At 41.5% G+C, this 19,525-nt stretch overlaps 1 protein-coding gene across 3 annotated transcripts; it reads left to right on the top strand.

Annotated features, from left to right (window-relative positions):
• The first annotated feature begins 14,292 nt into the window (after positions 1-14,292).
• LOC146613589 (alpha/beta hydrolase domain-containing protein 17A-like) lies at positions 14,293-19,200 on the top strand. Of its 3 annotated transcripts, none has more exons than XM_085377862.1 (5): positions 14,293-14,453; positions 15,998-16,479; positions 16,652-16,846; positions 17,912-18,091; positions 18,918-19,200. In XM_085377862.1, the coding sequence occupies exons 1-5, from the start codon at positions 14,361-14,363 to the stop codon at positions 19,141-19,143; spliced, it is 1,176 nt and encodes a 391-aa protein (XP_085233988.1). In that variant the 5' UTR covers positions 14,293-14,360; the 3' UTR covers positions 19,144-19,200. The 3 variants fall into 3 exon arrangements, with proteins under 3 accessions (XP_085233988.1, XP_085233986.1, XP_085233987.1); XM_085377860.1 differs by lacking the exon at positions 14,293-14,453 and adding an exon at positions 15,195-15,250; XM_085377861.1 differs by lacking the exon at positions 14,293-14,453 and adding an exon at positions 15,195-15,250 and having other exon boundaries at positions 16,001-16,479.
• Positions 19,201-19,525: the final 325 nt, after the last annotated feature.

Here is a 19,525-nt window from a genome sequence, read left to right on the forward strand (position 1 = left end):
ACTGCTATTTGAGGCGCACAGATGTAGGGCACATATATTCGTACATACTTAAGTACAAATCAAATCAAATCAAATCAAATCAAATCAAATCACTTTTTATTGTCACATCACATGTGCAGGCACACTGGCACAGCACATGCGAGTGAAATTCTTGTGTGCGAGCCCCACAAGCAACAGAGATGTGCAAACACACAGTAACCTGTGTTGCCAGTACTTCAGACTTTGTGTAAGATTGAGAGACATGCTGTTTGAAGACATCTGTGAGCTGATGTGGGCTAGAGGCTATACTCTGGGGCCACTTCAAATGTAATTCTAACCCAGAGATTGTAGGTTTGACATCTCTAAGCCTGCTGCTCATCAGATGCATTGGATGAGGCCTGAGGGGGAGTGGAGGGTTTGTTTAATCTGAAACTCCTTTGGGATACCCTAGACTAAAACAGATGGAGTCAGGTTTAGGGTCAGCCTCGTTTCATTATGACCACAACACGAGGAGGGTCCACACGTGATGCTTAAGTCTACGATGAAATTCTGTTGTTGTCCGTGGATTTGAAAGATGGATAGATGGAATTAAATGAAGTGTGTGTTCCAGTGAGATTAGCTATCATACGCCTGAACACACTGCCGCTAAACAATTGTGCTCCTTCTGTTTATCTTAAGTTTGGTGACTTACACTGCGTTTCTAAATAGACGTGCATAAATCGTAATATATATCACTGAAAGGACACGCTTTGTTTCACTCTGAGCCTGCTTGAGAATCGTCATGTTTTTTTCGCTGTGAATAAATTCACTTATAGGTTTTTGTATATTTATGAGCTCATTACGAACAGGAAGCAGTAACCACTCTCAAGTGTTAGATGTTGCTAAATATCCAAAAATAAAAACAAATACAAACTTGAACTACTCTAGTGGTGTTTGCTTTATGTGGTTATGATTCCTGTTTACATCAAAAGTTCAACTGGATTTGCGTTCAAGAAATACAAAATGAAACAAATAACTACGCGCGTCAAAATATCTTTTGCATAAAGAATTGACAAACACATTTGAATACTTTTAATAGTATTACAAATCTGAAAGCCCCATCGACAATGATCTTATATTTCTGAACCACAGGAGCTTTTTCCTTTCAAATACACCAGCAGTAGTGATTCCCAGTGGGGTAAAAAAAAATACCCCAGGGGCTACTTCTGCAATTGCCAGGGGGTGCCATGACAGATCAGCTCAGTGACATCTAAGAACAGGTTTGTGCAGAAAAGTTAACAGTTCAGCAATAAACAGATACATAAATAAACTGATGATTCAAGCGGACAATTGATGATCGAGAGGTGAAAACAATAGTTACATCTATAATAAAAACTAAGACTACTAAGCAATGTGAGTCATCAAGTAAAATCAAACCAGCTAAACCCCGTATCTCTCTGGTGTACGGCGATGTTGGTTCAGCTGTGGCGCCTTTAAAATATCAGCCTATAAGACCATTTAACAATGTGACTGGGTGAGTTTCTGTTCTTTACAGATATGTTTCCAAACCATGACACAGAGAAAAAGGATACGAAAAGATTCAATCAAAGCATGATCAAATAAAATCATCCTGGTTTTATCACTATGGAAATGCGAGCATTTTAGACACCAATACCTTTTTTTTTGCCTCACAGTTGCTTCTAAGTTCAGCTTTTAATCAATAATTATTTCAAGACATTTATGAGACTGAAGATGCTCCACTGTCCGATCCTTAATGGACATGACCTCTTGTGTATGAATACATTTTCTAAAATCAATGATCATATCTTTTGTCTTAGACATGTTTAATGATGAATGCGGTTGTTGGTGCCAGACGGATAGCCTGGGTATTTCAGAAACTGCTGATCTACTGGGATTTTCCCACACAACCATCTCTAGTGTTTACAGAGAATACGCCAAAACAGAGAAAACATCACGTGAGCTGCAGTTCAAATGGCTTGTTTATGTTAGAGGAGAATGGCCAGACTGCTTTGAACTGATGAGAAGGAAACAGTAAGTCAAACAAATATTCATTTCAGCCAAAGTATGCAGAGGAGCCTCTCTGAACACACATATCAGACCTTGAAGCAGATGGGCTGCAGCAGCAGAAGACCACACTTGGACCCACTCCTGTCAGCTAAGAACAGGAAACTAAGGTAAAACAGCTAAAACAAAATTGGACAGAAGAAGATTTTGGCTGCATCATTCTAATGGTACAACAACGCAAATGCATGGATCCATCCTGCCTTATATTAACGACTCAGGCTTCTGGTAGTTGTGTTCTGGTTTGAAGGATATTCCCTTGACTCCATCTCTTTATAACCATTGTGTATCCATCATCTTATGGCTGCTTCCAGCAGGCTAACATACTCTGTCACAAAGCTCAGATCCTCTCAAACTGGTTTCTTGAACATGACAATAAGTTCATTGCACTCAAATGTCCTCCACAGTCACCAGATCTCAATCCAATAGAGCAGCTTTGCGGTGTGGTGGAATGGTAGAGTCATATCATTTATGTGCAGCTTACAGATCTGCAGCCATTGTGTGTTAATATAATCATGTCAATATGGACTAAAATCTCCCAGGAATGTTTCCAGCACCTTGTTGAATCACTGCCATGAAGAATTAAAGCAGCTCTGAAGGCAAAAACCAAAATAATTTTAACTTGCACAAAAATCTTGTGCTGCATAAAGGTGTTCTATATAATGATTGTTCTGAAAGCCTGTAAAGGCTAAAAACACACACTCCCAAACATACTAAAACCCTCTGGTAAAAGATTAATTAAGCCTGCTCATTAGAGAGTGTATTGATTACGGTTATTGATCCATAAGATAAGCAATACGATCTGGGCCAAGCCAACTTATTAAACCTTTGCCGCTATCCAGTGCAAAGACAAAGGTACTGTTTTTTTAATGATCTGAGTTATAAAAAAAAGAGGTTTGGGGCAACTCTTTGATTATCAAGGGCTCTGATTTTTCCCAGCTGAGCCAAAATCCTGAATAAAGAAGTGAAAGATGAAAGACAAAAAGGGAGGAAGAGCGATGCCACTTGCGACTGCCTTCCAGCTCATCAAGCTATAAAAACCAGACTGGTGACAGGATGAGTATCAGGAAATCAGGAGAGGAGAGGTGAGCAAGTGGAGCAGAAGAAAGGATGTTATGCTATTTGTGTCAGATCATGTTGGTGTGATAGGATTAAATGGTGTGACACTGACACTCGTATCATGGGACGCATGTAATGACGACGACAGCCGCACGGTGCAATCTAGCCTCATCAGGCAGCTCATTAGCAAATCACCTGCTAACACCCACATAATTAGCAAATCAGCGGGTCATCTAAAGGAGCGCACACACCGGCTTTCACTTCTTATCAGTTTGACCATATGTTTGGTACTCGTCATTTGTGACTGAGCTTCATTTGACAGTGAGTCTTCTTCTCTGAGGTCTCGCCTGCCACAGCTGATCTGACAGGAACCAGAGGGGGTGAGCAGCATGCTGGGGACTTCTATACAACCTCCAGTATGTCAACAAGCTACGTGAAGGACATCTAGTTCGAGGATCAACTATTCAATATTTACCAATGATCCTGTCCCTAAATGCCTCATTGGCCTTGAATACACGCTGCACATGCTCATATTTGCATGACATCTCAGCTATTAAAGCTACCGAGTGAGATCAATACACTCTCATCCTGCTAAATAGGGAGTAAAGAGCACCATCCCTATTCACACTGATGAGCTTTGGCCATGAGCAAAGCCTGAGCAACACCCTCTAGCCCCCCCACCCAGGCACACGAGGCCGCCAACGCACACCCACACATCTACACATACAGGCAGACATCAACTCAATGCTATGACCTGTGCTGCACCCAGCTACACTACAGCCATTAATTAATCCTTTGACACACACACAGACACACACACACACAGACACACAGACACACATATATATAAAGATATTATGGATGAATAAAATCCAAACCTATCTTTTCATGGTGTTGACATTTTACTCATGACTGTTACCAAGCTGTGTTTTATGGTGCGATGCACCGAATCTGTTGTTGTGATTAGGTCTTACAGGCAGAATCTTTTTTTTTTTTTCCTCTCAGTCTCTCGCTCACTGTTTGGCTGCGGCAACCACTCCACTCTGTGCCTTTGTTACCGTAGCAACCAATAGCAAAGCTAGGGAGAGATGTTTTATTGCAGTAGATGTAAACGTGAGGAGGGCGGGTCTGCCCTCTAACTCATACGTTACCCACATATGTGGGCGCAGTCAAACAAACAACACACACTGATGCGTACACACTTAAGCAGGAACACAAGTACACGCACAGTCGTGTACATGGACACAGATGTAAGGAGGTGTGGGTCCCCGCATGGAGGGGGATGGGGATGGGAGACAAGCATATATATATATATATATATATATATATATATATATATAACAAAAAACAAATATATATATATATTTATATATATATATATATATATATATATATATATATATATATATATATATATATATATATATATATATATATGCATATATATATATGCTGGACATAGTTTAAACTCTGAGTCCACAATTTTGGCCTTAAAGAACTATGTGTAGTGCTTTCAATGCTTTTCCCCAGTGAGCTTCTGAGACCTCCTCTGCTGTATTATTATGACAGACTGACTTTTACTAATATGCGATATACAATATACTTACAAGGATAACTGGACTGTAGAGTTTTCATGCTGGCTATGGCAGTATTAAAGACTCAGCTGAGAGAGAATCCTTTAGACCTTGTTCTCATTTGTAACACACTTGCTCCTTGAGGACAGTATGCAGGTTAAAGCCCGGAATAAAGCAAGATGGCCTAAGGGTAGAAACACAGACACGGGCTAAAATGGGAGAAGTGGGTCACCTTCAGACTTCAGTTTTCCGCGCTACAATCAGTATCGTTTCATTAATAGGATTCAATCAGATATGAGCTGAAAATGAAAAGGGTGCACTGGAAGGGTAAAAAATAGTGAAAAAAATCCAGAATCCTTCTTTGGTATGTGCTGCTACTGTACAGTAGACTCAATTCAGGCAAAATGTGATGAGCTGTGTTTGTAGCTGACCAGGGTGTTTGTCATGATGAATTTTAATTTTGTCCATTAATAGAGTGATACCAGTTAAATAGTTAGATCAAACTGTGATGTGGTAGCCTTCATGCACAAATCTGTTTCGACACTAAAAACAGAATCAACATGAGCTTTATATTTCAAAAGAGAAGCTGAGAATTCTTGGAGTCATCGCTCCAAGATCCAAAGACTCTGAAGGTGGGTTACAGCTCCTGTCTTTATCGTACACGTTGAGGATGCCATCTCTGTTAATGGGCAGTTCAACATTTTGTTTCCTCTTTTCTGCTCTGGAAATTAAATGTAAAGAGCTGAAAGTTAGCTCTTTGCAGAGACTGGAAAAAGCAAAAACAAGGTGTTTTATCACTGTTTTACATGTGTTATGTACAAGACTCTTTCTATGGCTGGGAGCTTCATGGAGAAGTCTTTAAAAACTTCCTGTAAAAGTGTGAATGAATGTTTTTACACTTCGGTTATAAGGTGTAATATGGGATTTTTCTTTCAATTTTTTGACAGAGCTAAGTTTCACCTGCTTTCGGGTTTGGTATTTAGCTAAATGAACTTGTCTTTTAATCCCAGAAGGAAAGTAAATGAGCATGGATCCCTAAAATGTTAATTTGACATGGCTCATTGGGTAAATTCCCACACATTGCTCTATAGATAACTCGGATTTTATGAATGACATGTGTCTTTGTTGTAAATCCGGGACTGGGTCTGTGACGCAAGTTCAGAATGGTTAATGTGAAAATCTCTCAAAACAGGTGGCTAGACTACATGGTGTCAAAGGAAGCAGGTTGGGAAGAAGCTAAATTAAAACACAGATATTTGATGTGTTTACATGCGCTCATATTCAATGACAGGACAGAGCAAATGTCTATGACGGACACAGTCACGCGCTCCTCAGAAGTGGAAGTGTCGCGGTCTTTATCTTTATTGAGGTGGAGGCGATATTCCCTCAAGTGGCTGCTTGTCTCCTTAGAACGGGTCTAATCAGAGTTAAAGGAATCTGTCTCCTGCTGTTAAATATCCTAAAATACTATTCAATCTATAGGGTCATTTATATGCTAATGCAAAGGTTACCTCTGCGTATAGCTCTGACGCAGCTGTGTGCTGTTAGTTTATGGGTGAAAGCGGAAAAAGGTAAAAACTGCGAAAGAGATAATGAGGCTCAAGGAGATGAAAAGAGACGGTGCTAGCAAAAAAAGAAAAAAGAGACAGAAGGGAGATGAGGAAAAGGGTGGAGAAGACACAGAGAGGAAGTGATGTTCCCCTGGGTGAGTGCCATAGGTAATTAAAATAGGATGGACAGAGCTGGAGTCTAGCCAGAGAGGGTTTCATCTCCCCTCAGACATCTTCTCCAACAGGCCCTTTGCCTAAAGCTAAATTGCTGGTAGTGACAGACACACAGCATGCAGGGAGCTATCAGTGTCTGGGTGACAGGCAGGTTTGTGCAGAAAAGTAGAGAGGATGCATCTAAACATGCAAATAACAACAATTTGTGGGCTAAAAAACAGGCAAATGTATGTACTTTTTATTGCTACTGTGGGATAGAAATGCATATGAAAACGTCTGAAACAGCACACGCACACACGCAGACAGACACACACATAGACTTGCACGCACAGAAAACATTTACCGTGCTGTACAAAGCTGCAGCAAGGGCAAACGTTGCTAACCAGAGTTTGACTGCAGTAAGCACATATACATTCACTGCACAGCTCCGAGCTGGAGGCAGGCACATGAGTATGCAGTGCACACACTCAGACACACACTATGAGCACAGAGTCAAGCGCACGCACACCCCTGTGCGTACGACGCCAGTGAAGATGCAGTCTAATTACACAACAGCGACAGGGGTTTTTCGCCTATGAATTTGACCTGGTTTTATACAGTCATTATCCTGTTTAGTCACACAGTCTTAATGGTGTCCATGACATCTGTCTCCAGGCAGAATCTTTTTTTTTACTCCCTTCTTATCAATTTCTGAAGCAAAGCCTCGTTATTTTTTAACATTCATTACAAGGAAAGAAATCATCTTACTGCTTGGTAACTGGTTCTCTTTTGACAAAAATAAACTGTGGATTTTGCAGCCAAAAATAATCGTTGCATTTGTTGTATTTTTTCTTTCTTTTTTTACCTTGTGTTTTTCACTGACCAGCACTCGTCATCCACCTGCCTATTCATTTTTCTACCTCAACAAAGACTATGCTAAATAGGCTGTGCTAATGTCCCTGCGCGGCATCCATTACCATACATCTCACACTCTGTTAGTGGCTTCTCTTATGCCGGTGTAGAAGGGGCTGAAAGGTAGCTCATTTTCATGACATGCTGTTCTTTGTGTGCTGTGATCACCGGCAGCAGTAAATATAGCTCTTTTGGCAGAGGCCTGCTAAGAGGATCATAGCCCACAATAGGTGGTCTTCTCACTGCAGATATCAAAAATGCCAAAGAATCTGCTTGTACACATGTACATGATGCATGCTTGCACAGACACACACTCCCACAGCAGCAGCAGCAGCAGCAGCAGCGTATAAACACCCATACACTGACACCTCCCCTGAGAAGGTTCTCTCCTCCTCGCAGGTATAATTGTGTTTCTGCTATGCTTTGCTCCTCTCCGTTCAGTTGTGACTGGGTCCCCAGAAGAAAAGCCATAATTAAAAGAGAAAAGTTGTGTTTGCCGCGAAGATGGGATGGGTGCAGGCGAGGACAGAGAGGGGAGAGAAAGATTAGCCACAACAAAGCTTCACCAGGCCACAAAACAGTCTCAAGTAGCTGGAAAGACAAAGGACTCCAATGCTTTTATCTCCCAATAAAAAAAAAAAAAAAGTCCTCCAAATCCCTCCGGCTAAGCTGCCATAACTAAAGCTTGCTTTTTGGCATAGGTGCTCACTGAATGTGTTGGACAACAAAAGCAGCAAAATATGAGAAGATAGACCAAGCTCCCAAGAAATATATATATATATATAAAGCCCCATTCATTTTGTGCAGAGAAGTAAAAAGTCAAGTGCCTTAGTGGTGGCATTTGAGAAAAGGTTACTGGTTATTTGCTTATCTTGTTTGTGTGCGCGCGTAGATGTGTGCGAGTGCTTCAGTGAAAGCATGGAGTGGATGGTCATTTTCTCCCTTTTGCAATTTTGCGATGTAAATGAGATCACAGAATGAAGGAGATTAGGCGGTCTCTATCTGTCTGAGTTGAAACAGCTGTGATAACGCTCCAAACCAATTTCTAGCCACTTAAACGGGAATACGAGTTACGTGCAAAGGAGAGGGTTGATTTGCGAGACATACTTCCTTTTTTCAAGCTCATGTGCGACACACGCACGTGTAGTACGCGCACATGAAATATGTGCGTACACCTTCCCACTCCTCACCTCTGGGTGAGGGAGTAATGGGAGGTGCTGATGAGGTAAGACAGTGGATAGAACAATACAATAAGAACACATGTATTTGAGTAATCTAACATGCTCATGTATCAAGTTATCCAAAACTACTCAGATTATGTTTGATGTCATTTACTATTTCAAAAGCTTGCAGGTAGCTTGTATTTGGCAGCTGATTACATTTCATAATAGTATGATCCATCCCTGCATGCGAGGCCTTTATAGCGTGTGAAGAATGTGCACAGGCATACATAAAAAGAGCAGCACCCTCAGGGAGGAATCACTGAAAGAAGAGTCATAAAACTGAAGATGTATGGCCACTCTGAAGGGATTTTAACATGGAAATAACTGCACGGTATTATTACACGGCGCATGTGGCTGATGCAACAACTAAATCCACATGCTTCAGCCACCTTGGCCACCTGAACATCATTTATCTTGCAGTGTGCACTTTATGGTGTTGTGGACAATTTACAGCAGTTTTCCACAGGTAACGCTCCTCTGTTTGCAGGGGTACTTGCTATCTTGCTTCTTTCCGTCTAAAACATCTGGAGGGGCTTGCTGGGGGGGGGGGGGGGGGGGGGGGGGCAGTAAAACTCCTGAAAGCCTCTCACATCAACACAGAGAAGCTTTGCGTAAAGGAGTATATTTTAAACACCTATCTCAGCATAGGGAACAAAGTTCTGCCAAGGAAAGAAAGCACGCCTGCATGACTCCTGACCCTCTGGCCCCCTTTAATCCTGCAGAATGACTCCCTGAGGTCCATGCACCGAGGGCCCAGCGGGAATAGGTCACCCAGCAGATGCCTGCCTGCTTAAACTCTTCTGATTTCATTGCCCCGAGGTCTGAGAACTCCATCGCCCCTTTGAAGTGTCAATTTTGTTCTGAAGAATCCCACCAAACCCTGCCACCCGATAAATATGGCTCCCTGTATGAAACTGGAGCCTCGTAATATGCTGGCTCCTTTTGAGGAAAATAAGCATTTCTTCAAATCTCTTGATACTAGACGCAGCTTTGTTTTGTTTTACAATCAGATTAGTGGATAATCCTGTCTCCGCTTTGACACAGAAATTACTGTTAGGGCAGGTGGGAGTTCATTCATCAAGTCTGGAAAGTAAAGTTCATCCAAACACTGTAAGAGCGTATGTTACCATTACTTGAGTGGGTGGTAGGCATGTCCAGGCTGTGTGAGAACAAGGCAATCTACAGTGAGCAACTTACGGGTTAAATGTAATGAGAAAATTAGAAAAGGACAAAAAACAAACAAAAAACCCCCAGAAAGCATTAACTTATTTCACAAAAATCTGCTCACCCAACCGAGTTTATTGAGTATAAAAGATCTTCGGGGCTGGCAAATAAAGAAACAAGTAAATCTGATAAGAAAGCGACTGGTTTTGCAGCAGCTTGCAGCCTCCCAGTGTTAAACCAGGGGTGTCTGACTGTTCCTTTCTGTGTACCAGAGGTAAAGAGGAGCAATTTGTCGCCAATTGCTTGACGTATTCTCTTGGCAATAGGAACAGAGAAGCTGTTAGGTAACATCTCTTTCCTTCCAACATCTTCTGTCTGTTTCATCTCACTCTGCTTAACACACAGGATCTGAGACTGTCATTCTACACATTTTTAGAAATGTGGTACTTAACAACCCCATCACAGTAATCTGCCTTTGATTTACTCTCTTTGTGTTGGGCTGTATTACTCTGGAATCCAATCTCTTTCTCTGTTTTTTCCCTCCAAGACTGAATTTCTCCGTTTGTGGCTTAGCATATGTGATTGAATAGAGTCCTATGTGATCAATAGAGTTCATTAAATGTCCCTATGGGAAGCTATCTCAACCTGAAGCTTTCTACATTGTGTTTACCTGCAGCTCGCTTTGCTTTATCAATTCAAGTAGTTTCACTTTTGCTTATGGCATAATAGATTTTATAATTAAATTCCTCATTCCTGGCCATCCTCTGCTATTTTCCTAAATGTACACTGAAGTATCCATTTGGTTCCCTTCAGTATGGGCTGTGGGCTTTGGGGTGGGGATGTTAGAAAGGTTTGGTGTAGCTGTATGTTTTTGATGGGTAGGTGTTAGATGGATTTCCAAAGGAAGGCTGAAGGAAAGAGTGGCTGCACCTGTTGTTCCCTGCGGTTGCTGTGTGGTGGGGTTAGCACCTGCTCGCACGGCTGCTGTGTGGATGTCTGTGTGGGCAGCAGGGATAACAGGGAAACCATTCACACCCGCTCCAAGTGCTGTCTGCAGCCCCTCTCCCTCAACACTTGTGCTTTCTGCTCCATCATTTCTTTTTCTGTGTTTTTTTTTACCCCCCCTGTAGTTTATGCCAGGACTGCTTCATCCTTTGCATTGTTAGCCTGTCTGTCTTTTTCTGTCTGTCACCAACCATCTCTTTTTGCCTTTCAGCTCGCACAGAAAAACAAACACAAATTACAGCAGCTGGAAGCTGTAATAGTCCTTCTGTGGAACTTGATAGCTTTTAGTATGAAGGGTGAAGTTGTAAACAGTGAACTACATGTAACTGTTAAATCACTTCAGTAGAAGCTGGGACAGCGGTGACTGAGCACTTAACTTTGGCTATAGAGGTTGTGAGTGCGCAGGCTGGTTATGGACTATTCGGGTGTCAGTTCTTGTAACTGTAAAAGGCACATTTAGGAGAAAAGACATAAAGTGACTTCAGTTTGTGTCACTCTGTGACTGAACCTATGCGATGAAAATATTGAGGCACATGTGTCTATGTGTAAATTCACAACAATTTTCCATTTCTTCAATTTCATTTCATTTATCAACTGTTTTCTTTGCGCATTCACCCTGTAACCACACAAGTGAGTAATGACATAATCAATCGACTTTATGGCTTCTAAATGATCACATCTGACCTTTTCTCTTGTTAAAGAAATAAAAAAAAAAACACTTGCAAACACTAAAGAAAACCATCATAAATGTACACAGAGGGGCAGTAAAATATGTCACCGGGGAGCAATGGGCACAAATCACGACCTATGATCCAATCCAAATGAAAATGTTAATTAAGCCGTATCCGTCGTTTTAATGTTACATGGTAATGTGCATTGTGAGTCTTTATTTATTTAAATATTTAGTTATTTTGCTGAGACATCACTCAAGCCTATAAAGAATAAGCATTTCAAAACCATATGCAACACGTGAAAGCAAAATGATGAAGATTTGCACGTCATACGCAAATAACACCAAACTTGCACAGCAGACACAAAGAGCAGCTCGTGCCCACAAAGGTCCAGACGGTACCACATCCAAGCCGGAGGACTGTAATAATGCAGCATGGCGTTTAGTGGCAGTAATAAAATTGCACACTTATACACTACCTGTTCACCCCAACCACCCTCCGTTTCCCTCAAAGCATCTGTTCATCTATCCATCTCCAAACCCCACCATCATTTGGCATACTCACCGCGCCAGATGGCCAGGTATTGGAGGGTGAGGCAGGTGCCAATCGCCAACTCGCCCTCGCCGGTCGATCTTCTTCTTTTCTATGATGAAACCGGGGTTGGGTAGCACAGCTCGGGGGTATTCAAAGCCTCTCTAAAATTGCGCTCCTCAGCCGCACCTCACCTGTCCCTTCCCTCTGTTGTGCGTCGCCGTAGCATCACTGCGCGTCCAAAACGCCCAGTCAACTAAACGTTTGGGTTTTTTTCTCCTCCCTGAAGGAAAAGAGTCCGTAGTGTAATTGCGTAAAATCTACTGAGGTTTCTGTGATCTCGAATGCGTTTTGCGTCCCGTTAGGTTTGTTCCGATCCTTGCAAATTCCCCAAATCCTGCAATTGCGGGGCAGTATGAAGTCTTCTTTCAAGAGGTACCGTGCAGTTTTCTGCACTTGGTCGAGCTGCGGCTTTGAAATCAGTTGTCAGCAAAATCTAATCCCCTTTTTAAATTTACAGTGGCGAGGTGAAACGTCCAACGCAGAGCAGGCACAGTGACAACAGGGGCCCATAATTCACACCCCCATGAAACACAGTCCTGCAGTGGATCAATGATGAATGGAGGACCTCTCTCTCTCTCTCTCTCTCTCTCTCTCTCTCTCACACACACACACACGCGCACGCGCACGCGCACGCGCACAAACACATACAGGTCTATACGTACTGCATGTTGTGAGTTACAGAACATAAACATAAAGCTGCAGAGTGAACTAGCACATTAACAATATTTTGCCAAATAATAGAAATACCCGAATAAAGCTTATGACTAAATACATAACTGGCAGACGCCTTCACCTTAATGAATACAAAGAGGGTTTAAAGACAAAGACATGCACCTCTACTTCTTATTTAGGAAAATGGTGAAATAATAAGTAGACAGATGTAGGGCCGGATCTATACCAAAATATCACCAAATAACACTTGTTTTAATTGTAAACGACATCAGCAAAAAGACATGAAAATATATGGATATATATCTGTTATTCATTGCATAAAAGCAAACTCAAACAAACAAACACACAAACAAGCAAAAAGTGTTAATCAGATAAAATAAAATAATTAATAAAAATATCCTTGCTCTCAAATTCATTATAAGGTTAGTTTAGCATACTGTATTTATATTATTTCTTTTTCTTTTTCCTGCCATGTTCTTTTACTAACCTTATTTGAGGTATTGTATTATTACATTTATCTCTCTTTTATAGTTCTCTGTCTCATATTACCTACAGACATATGCATTTCATCACATGTAGGTATCAGGACATTGGTTGTCCACCCTGTTTCCCACCACATAGTTATACAAATAGTTTTACATATGCATATACACAGATATGTCTGGATCAATGCAAACTAAGTCAGTAAGGAATTTTGAAGGGCTGCTATGCCACATTGGTCTCTGTTTTTAAGTCCTTCATCACATAATTGGGCATAATGCGAAGAGTGGGTTGAGAGGGTTATTAGTGTGAGTGGTGAGTGCTAAGAATGCAGTGGATCTGAGAGCTTGGGATGGGGGTGCAAATAATTGTGGAGGCAGTAAACAAAGACAAGATTTTGCATTCAGAAAGCTAGGACTTCCTAAAAACTAAGAATAAATAAAATAACTGATATCTAGTTGGTCTCATTTTGTTTTGTTTTTACTCCATGTTATTGAAATAATAGAGCGTGCACACACACACGCACATAAATCCATTCTGCTGCATAATAAGCACCTTCAAGCTCGACACAGCTGCATTTTGCAGTACTTCTGGGCTTATAATTAAGATTTTAAATGCAGCATATTTACTACTGATTGAGTATTTTCTGCACTGTGGCATTGGCTCATCCTCACTGCTGTTCCAACAAATAGCACATTTTCAAATACATTTTGTCTCCAGTGAATATGAAAAAAAAAACAAACCCTTACTTCTGTGACCTGCTGTTCGAGCTATTTTAATTTAATCTCCCAGATTCACGGATTTGATTAAATATGCTCTATTATTATTATTATTATTACTATTATTATTATTACTATTATTATTATTAGTAGTATTAGCATTAGTACTAGTATTATTATTTTGTTAAAATTTTGAAGAACTTTGTAAACCCCTCCACCTATTTTGTCCTTTGTAATTACACTGGTGTTACCCATATAACTGACACTATATAGAAAAGATTGACAGTGTGCAATAATAAACAATGATAAATAAAATGATAACTGAATGTCACTGTTTAAATTTACTTGCGGACAATATCTATTAAAAAATAAATTTCAAGATAATAAATTATTGCTGTCACATTATAATAAAGCTTTAAAAGGGATTACGTTCTTACGTCACTTCCGGTTGTCGTAAGACAGTAGTAGAAAAAAAAATCTGTTTGCCATGAATATCAGCTAGCTAGCCACCGACAGCTGTTAGTACACTTGAGTAAAATCATCCATGTCAAGGCAAAAGAGGGAATATCGAAGTCTTGTGCTGCTTCTGTGTACAAATAGGGGCACACCTTCCTGCCTCCAAGCCTACTGTGAATCGGTAAGCAGCTCGCATTTAGGATACCTTGCTAACGAGCTAGCCGCCGCTAGCTGCTTGCCTCGCTAACGCTAAGTGATGATCTATTCGACTCGGAGCTGATATTAACGTGTGCACCGGCTAGTGTGCAGCAGCAGCGTGGCCCTTATCTAGCTCATCGGTCGCATGCATTGCTATGCCAGCAGTCTGCTGCAGTTATACAGCCAACATCGATGGCTAACACTAGAGGTTATTATCGTTAACCATGTAGCTACCGTTAGCATATCGCTCTGTGTGACTGTCTGCTGAGGGGGTGTTGAATTTAAGCACTCTTGTCCACCCGTTTCAAGGGTATCTAAATAACCTTAATCTCCCCCTGAGAGGTTAGGAGCTACAGTCCACACCTGAAGTTAAATATTTCATATTTACTTAAGATTATGGGTCGTGTGCAATGATGTCAACAACAGCAGACAAATAATGGGTTGTCACATACTTTCCACAAAGCTGATCTCATCCTCAGACGATTCCAGGATGCTATTGACTTTTATAATTGTATATGACCTAAATGTAATCCAAAGCAGCGGCGACTGTTTTAGACTGAGACTCATAAAGCGGCCACGCCTTTGTAACTGTATATTGCCATGTATAATTTTGTCGTGTTGCGCGACGCAAAACCATTTTAAACATTTCTTTCTTTCTTCATCTTCTTCTTTTTCTTCCTAAAAAAAAAAAAAGATCCAGCTGGCTCAGTGACAAGACCAGAGGACGTTGGCACCATTGTGTGCCAGTAGATTTCAAGATACTGGGATTTTTGAATCCAGGTACGTCCATAACAGGACATAGCAGGGTTTCCCCAAGGCAGCTGGTTAGCAGAGGTGGTTAAACTATTTGTGTGTAGCCATCCACCCAAAACCGAATTTTTTATTCACTTTGAAAAACACTCTTCACCAATCAGTCTGTTTAAATTAACTTATAGTTCTTTTGGCATCACATCTCATCTTCAGTGTAGTTAGCAGATGGCAGTTTAAATCTTTGCCTCACTGATTAAATATTTTTCCTTTGCTGAATGATGTGATACCACTACTCTTCTCATAAGCTAAATCATCTTTCCATCCATCTTTTACTTATCCAAATTAAGGTTGGTGGGGTGTGGGTGGCTGGAGCTAGTCCAGATAAGAGGCAGGGTACACCCTGGACAGGTTACCAATTTTTGCAGGGTTATTGCATAGAGACAGAACAACCATTCGCTAATCACTAATTAATCTGACCCCATTCATGACTTTGGCATGTGGGAGGAAGCTGGAGTACCTGGAGAACCCACAAAGACATAGAAATAACATGTAAAGGAAAGACAACAGTTCTATCAACTGCACCATTGTAGCGTTGTAAGCTTAATCAGCCAAACAATAATAAATATGTAAAAAAAAAAAAAATTTTAAACAAAGAAAGAAACTGTGGGAAACCCTGTTGTGAACTAGTGGTTAAAGGCTTTGCTTGTAGCATGTTGTTTTTGTTCTGTTTTTCCTGACTCCTAATTATTCTGTCTGCTATATCTGTATTTCCACCAGAAGATGAACGGTCTGTCCATACGAGAGCTATGCTGCCTCTTCTGCTGCCCCCCATGCCCAAGCCGCATTGCAGCCAAACTGGCTTTCCTCCCCCCAGAGCCCACCTATGCTCTTCTCCCTGACCCAGATCCAGTTTCTGGGGCTGGAGCGGCATCTGGGTCCACGTCTGCGACTGGTCTCCCTTCTCTCGGAGCCCCTGGACTTCGCTCTCGACTCAGCACTGCTAGCGGAGGTGACAGAGGAGGCGGCGGCGGTGGTGTTGGAGGTGGTGGCGGTGGTGGAGGAGGAGGTGGTGGTAGCAGCAGTGGCAGTGGTGGTGGCAGCAGTGTTGGGAGTGAGGGCAGGTGGAAGCTGCATCTCACAGAGAGAGCAGAGTTCCAGTATTCACAGAGAGAGCTGGACGTGACGGATGTATTCCTGACCAGATCTAGCCGAGGAAACAGGGTTGGATGCATGTACATTCGCTGTGCCCCAAATGCCAGGTGAGAGGCACAGCAGCACCTGGAAACCATGAGACATTTTTTGGATAAGTGGATCACAACCTTGTGTGTCTGTATTTAGAATGCAGTTGTTTGTGGGATTTCACACCAACCCTGGGCCGCACAACTCGCTGCCTAACTTCCTTTTTTCCAATTTTTCTGCTTTGTCCCTCAGGTTCACTGTTCTGTTTTCCCACGGTAATGCAGTAGACCTGGGCCAGATGAGCAGTTTCTACATCGGATTAGGGACCCGCATCAACTGCAACATCTTCTCTTATGATTACTCAGGCTACGGCGTTAGCACTGGCAAGCCTTCTGAGAAGAACTTATATGCTGACATTGATGCTGCCTGGCACGCCCTGCGCTCAAGGTAAGAAGGCCCAAATTCAGTCCTTGGTGGGTCCAAACCTAATGGGCAGCAAGCATGAAATGCCATTTAAGTTTTTAAGGGCCACTTACATCACTGACTGGTAACTTTTTGAAAAAAACAAAACCCAAATAAACAAAAAAAACATTTGGTTGGCTCATGAAAGCTTTTTCCCTGCTGACCACAGTGGCTTCTCTCTGTCGTTCAGCCAGTGTAGTCACAGCTAAACAGTGGCTCGCAGTCAAACAGTAGGATGACATACTGTGCTCTACGTGAAGTGGTGCATCTAATATTCTTCTTTCTTACTTGTCCCTCTTGTTTATCTGCTGCCATCATAGTTAATGAGCCTAATGTTGGTAGAAAATTAACATTTCCAGATGGCACCGCAGAGGACGCTGAACAAATAAAACAAGATTCTGGTTTATTTCAACATTTTATTTTTGTGCTTTTCATTGTGGCTTATGCCACGTATGTTTGTGCTTTTCAACAAGTTTTCCCCCAAACTTTTTTACATGCATGAATCCCTTTTGTTTTTATTTATTTTTTTCTTGTTCACGCGAATCATTTTCTTTTCTTTCCCCATCCTGCCAGCTGGCCTAATCACCCTGCCAACTGTGCAAACTGTGAGTGTAACTAGCAATTACAGCAAACAGTAAACAGATTAACTACTGTAACTCAAGCTTATGTGTGCAAGCATAAAAAAAACGCTTTAACTTTGCACAGCGTGTTCTCTCTTTAATATTCAGGGGTGGAAGAAAACCGTTCAGAGCACGAGTCTGAAAATTAGCGTTTATCTGGACATGAGAAGTTTCACACTTGTACACTGTGCTCAACATATTTCTGTGTTCAGTGTTTGCACTTGCATAGCATTTGTTAACCTGAGGTAATGTGGTTCCTCTTCACCCACTCTCACACCTGATGGCGACTGTGCGGGATCAGGACAAACTTGCAGTCAGTGTTTTGTCTTGTGGAGGAGCTGGGAATAAAACCACCAACTCTCTGATTAGGGGACAGGCTGTGTCACTTATTGCCAAAATTTATTGTGAAACGTGAATTTTTGTGTCTCAGGTACGGCATCAGCCCTGAGAATATCATCCTGTACGGACAGAGCATCGGCACGGTGCCTACAGTCGATTTGGCATCGCGGTTTGAGTGTGCTGCTGTGGTCCTCCACTCTCCTCTCACCTCCGGCATGAGGGTTGCCTTCCCCGACACTAAGAAAACATATTGCTTTGATGCTTTTCCAAAGTAAGTTCACTTCCCAAGACTGCAAACCTGAAGACTGTCGATTTGATTACTTGGAAGTCATTTAGAATTAAGTGAATTATTACAGTTTAATTAAGTGAAAAGGAAACATGACTAGCGTCTCAGTTCTTTTCTGAAGCAGAATTAGTCCATCTGTATGTTCTAACTTCTTAACAGTGTTGATTGTTGCAATAGAGCGATAGTTTGAGACATCATATTTTAAATTCAGTTCATTTAAAAGGTACAGAGCATGTGTTAATGAACATATCGATATAAATATGCCTGGATTAGCCACAAAGCTACTTTTATATATAGTCCCTTGCAGGATATTAATACTTTATTTCTAAATGGTGATGTATAGCAGTGTGATGTGGTCTGTTGAAGATATTTTCATAGACTTGATAGGACTGCTTGGAAAAAGCAGATGCACAGGGGGTTTTATTTATTATTTTGTTAATGTTCATTTTAAATCCTCGTACTTGCTCATTGCTCTGTAAATGTTTTTTTTTTAATGAAAGATTGGAAAATTGTACTGTTTTACAACCAAATCGAATGATACAGAGTTTAACCATGTTTCGATTGTTGCTGAAATTATTAGCATTTAGATAGATTGCAGAGAAACCTTCAGAATGACCACATGCTGTTCTTTGTTACAGAAGAAATTAAAAATCTTATAGAACCACCGGTTTCAAATGCAGATCCTCAAAAAAGAAAAAGAGATTAGATGTAAAATCAATCTGCATGCCATAAGACGTGCTGAGACAAATGCATTACAATGGGACAGAGAAATTGATTCCGTTCTCTGCATTTTCTGTAAATATTCTTCCAGCATCGAGAAGGTGTCAAAGATCCCATCTCCAGTGCTTATCATTCACGGTACAGAGGACGAGGTGATCGACTTCTCCCACGGCCTGGCTCTGTTCGAGCGCTGTCCCAAGGCCGTGGAGCCGCTCTGGGTGGAGGGAGCGGGCCACAACGACATTGAGCTTTACAGTCAGTACCTGGAGAGGCTACGACGCTTTATTAACCAGGACCTGGCTGCACAGCATGCCTGAGAAACACACAGCCTCTCTGTGTTTGTATGAATGAGACTGTGTGTGTGTATTTGTGAATACGTGGGGGGGTGGGTGGATATAGGCATGTTTGCATAGAAATATGGGTGAAGGGAGGGGGGGGCTCTAAAGGGGTTGTGTGATTTTTGGTCACATCTGTGTGTCTTGAAGCAGCACACCTTCAGGTTAAACACAAACACAAACTATGTTCTGTTTCCTGTTTTAAAGGTTAGAACATTTTTAATAAGGATAGATGACACTACAGTAGATAAAGAAACAACCTCACAGGTGCAGTTTTTAATGAGGGAAGAGTTTGATTTGCAGCTTTAAAATGTCTTCACCTGGTTCACGGTGTGCGTTGTCGCAAAAAAAGGCATACAGATGT

Source organism: Diplotaxodon limnothrissa, linkage group LG18 (assembly GCF_057381915.1).
Source record: "Diplotaxodon limnothrissa isolate DT_005_m linkage group LG18, D_limnothrissa_male_GT1.1, whole genome shotgun sequence".
Classification (NCBI taxonomy): domain Eukaryota; kingdom Metazoa; phylum Chordata; class Actinopteri; order Cichliformes; family Cichlidae; genus Diplotaxodon; species Diplotaxodon limnothrissa.

What these genes read in the sequence shown, in the direction of transcription:
- LOC146613589 (XM_085377862.1), top strand. Translation starts at nt 14,361, where the DNA reads ATGTCAAGGCAAAAGAGGGAATATCGAAGTCTTGTGCTGCTTCTGTGT. An exon ending in TCCAAGCCTACTGTGAATCG is followed by an intron (nt 14,454 to 15,997) that starts GTAAGCAGCTCG and finishes TATTTCCACCAG; the next exon opens with AAGATGAACGGTCTGTCCAT. An exon ending in CGCTGTGCCCCAAATGCCAG is followed by an intron (nt 16,480 to 16,651) that starts GTGAGAGGCACA and finishes TTTGTCCCTCAG; the next exon opens with GTTCACTGTTCTGTTTTCCC.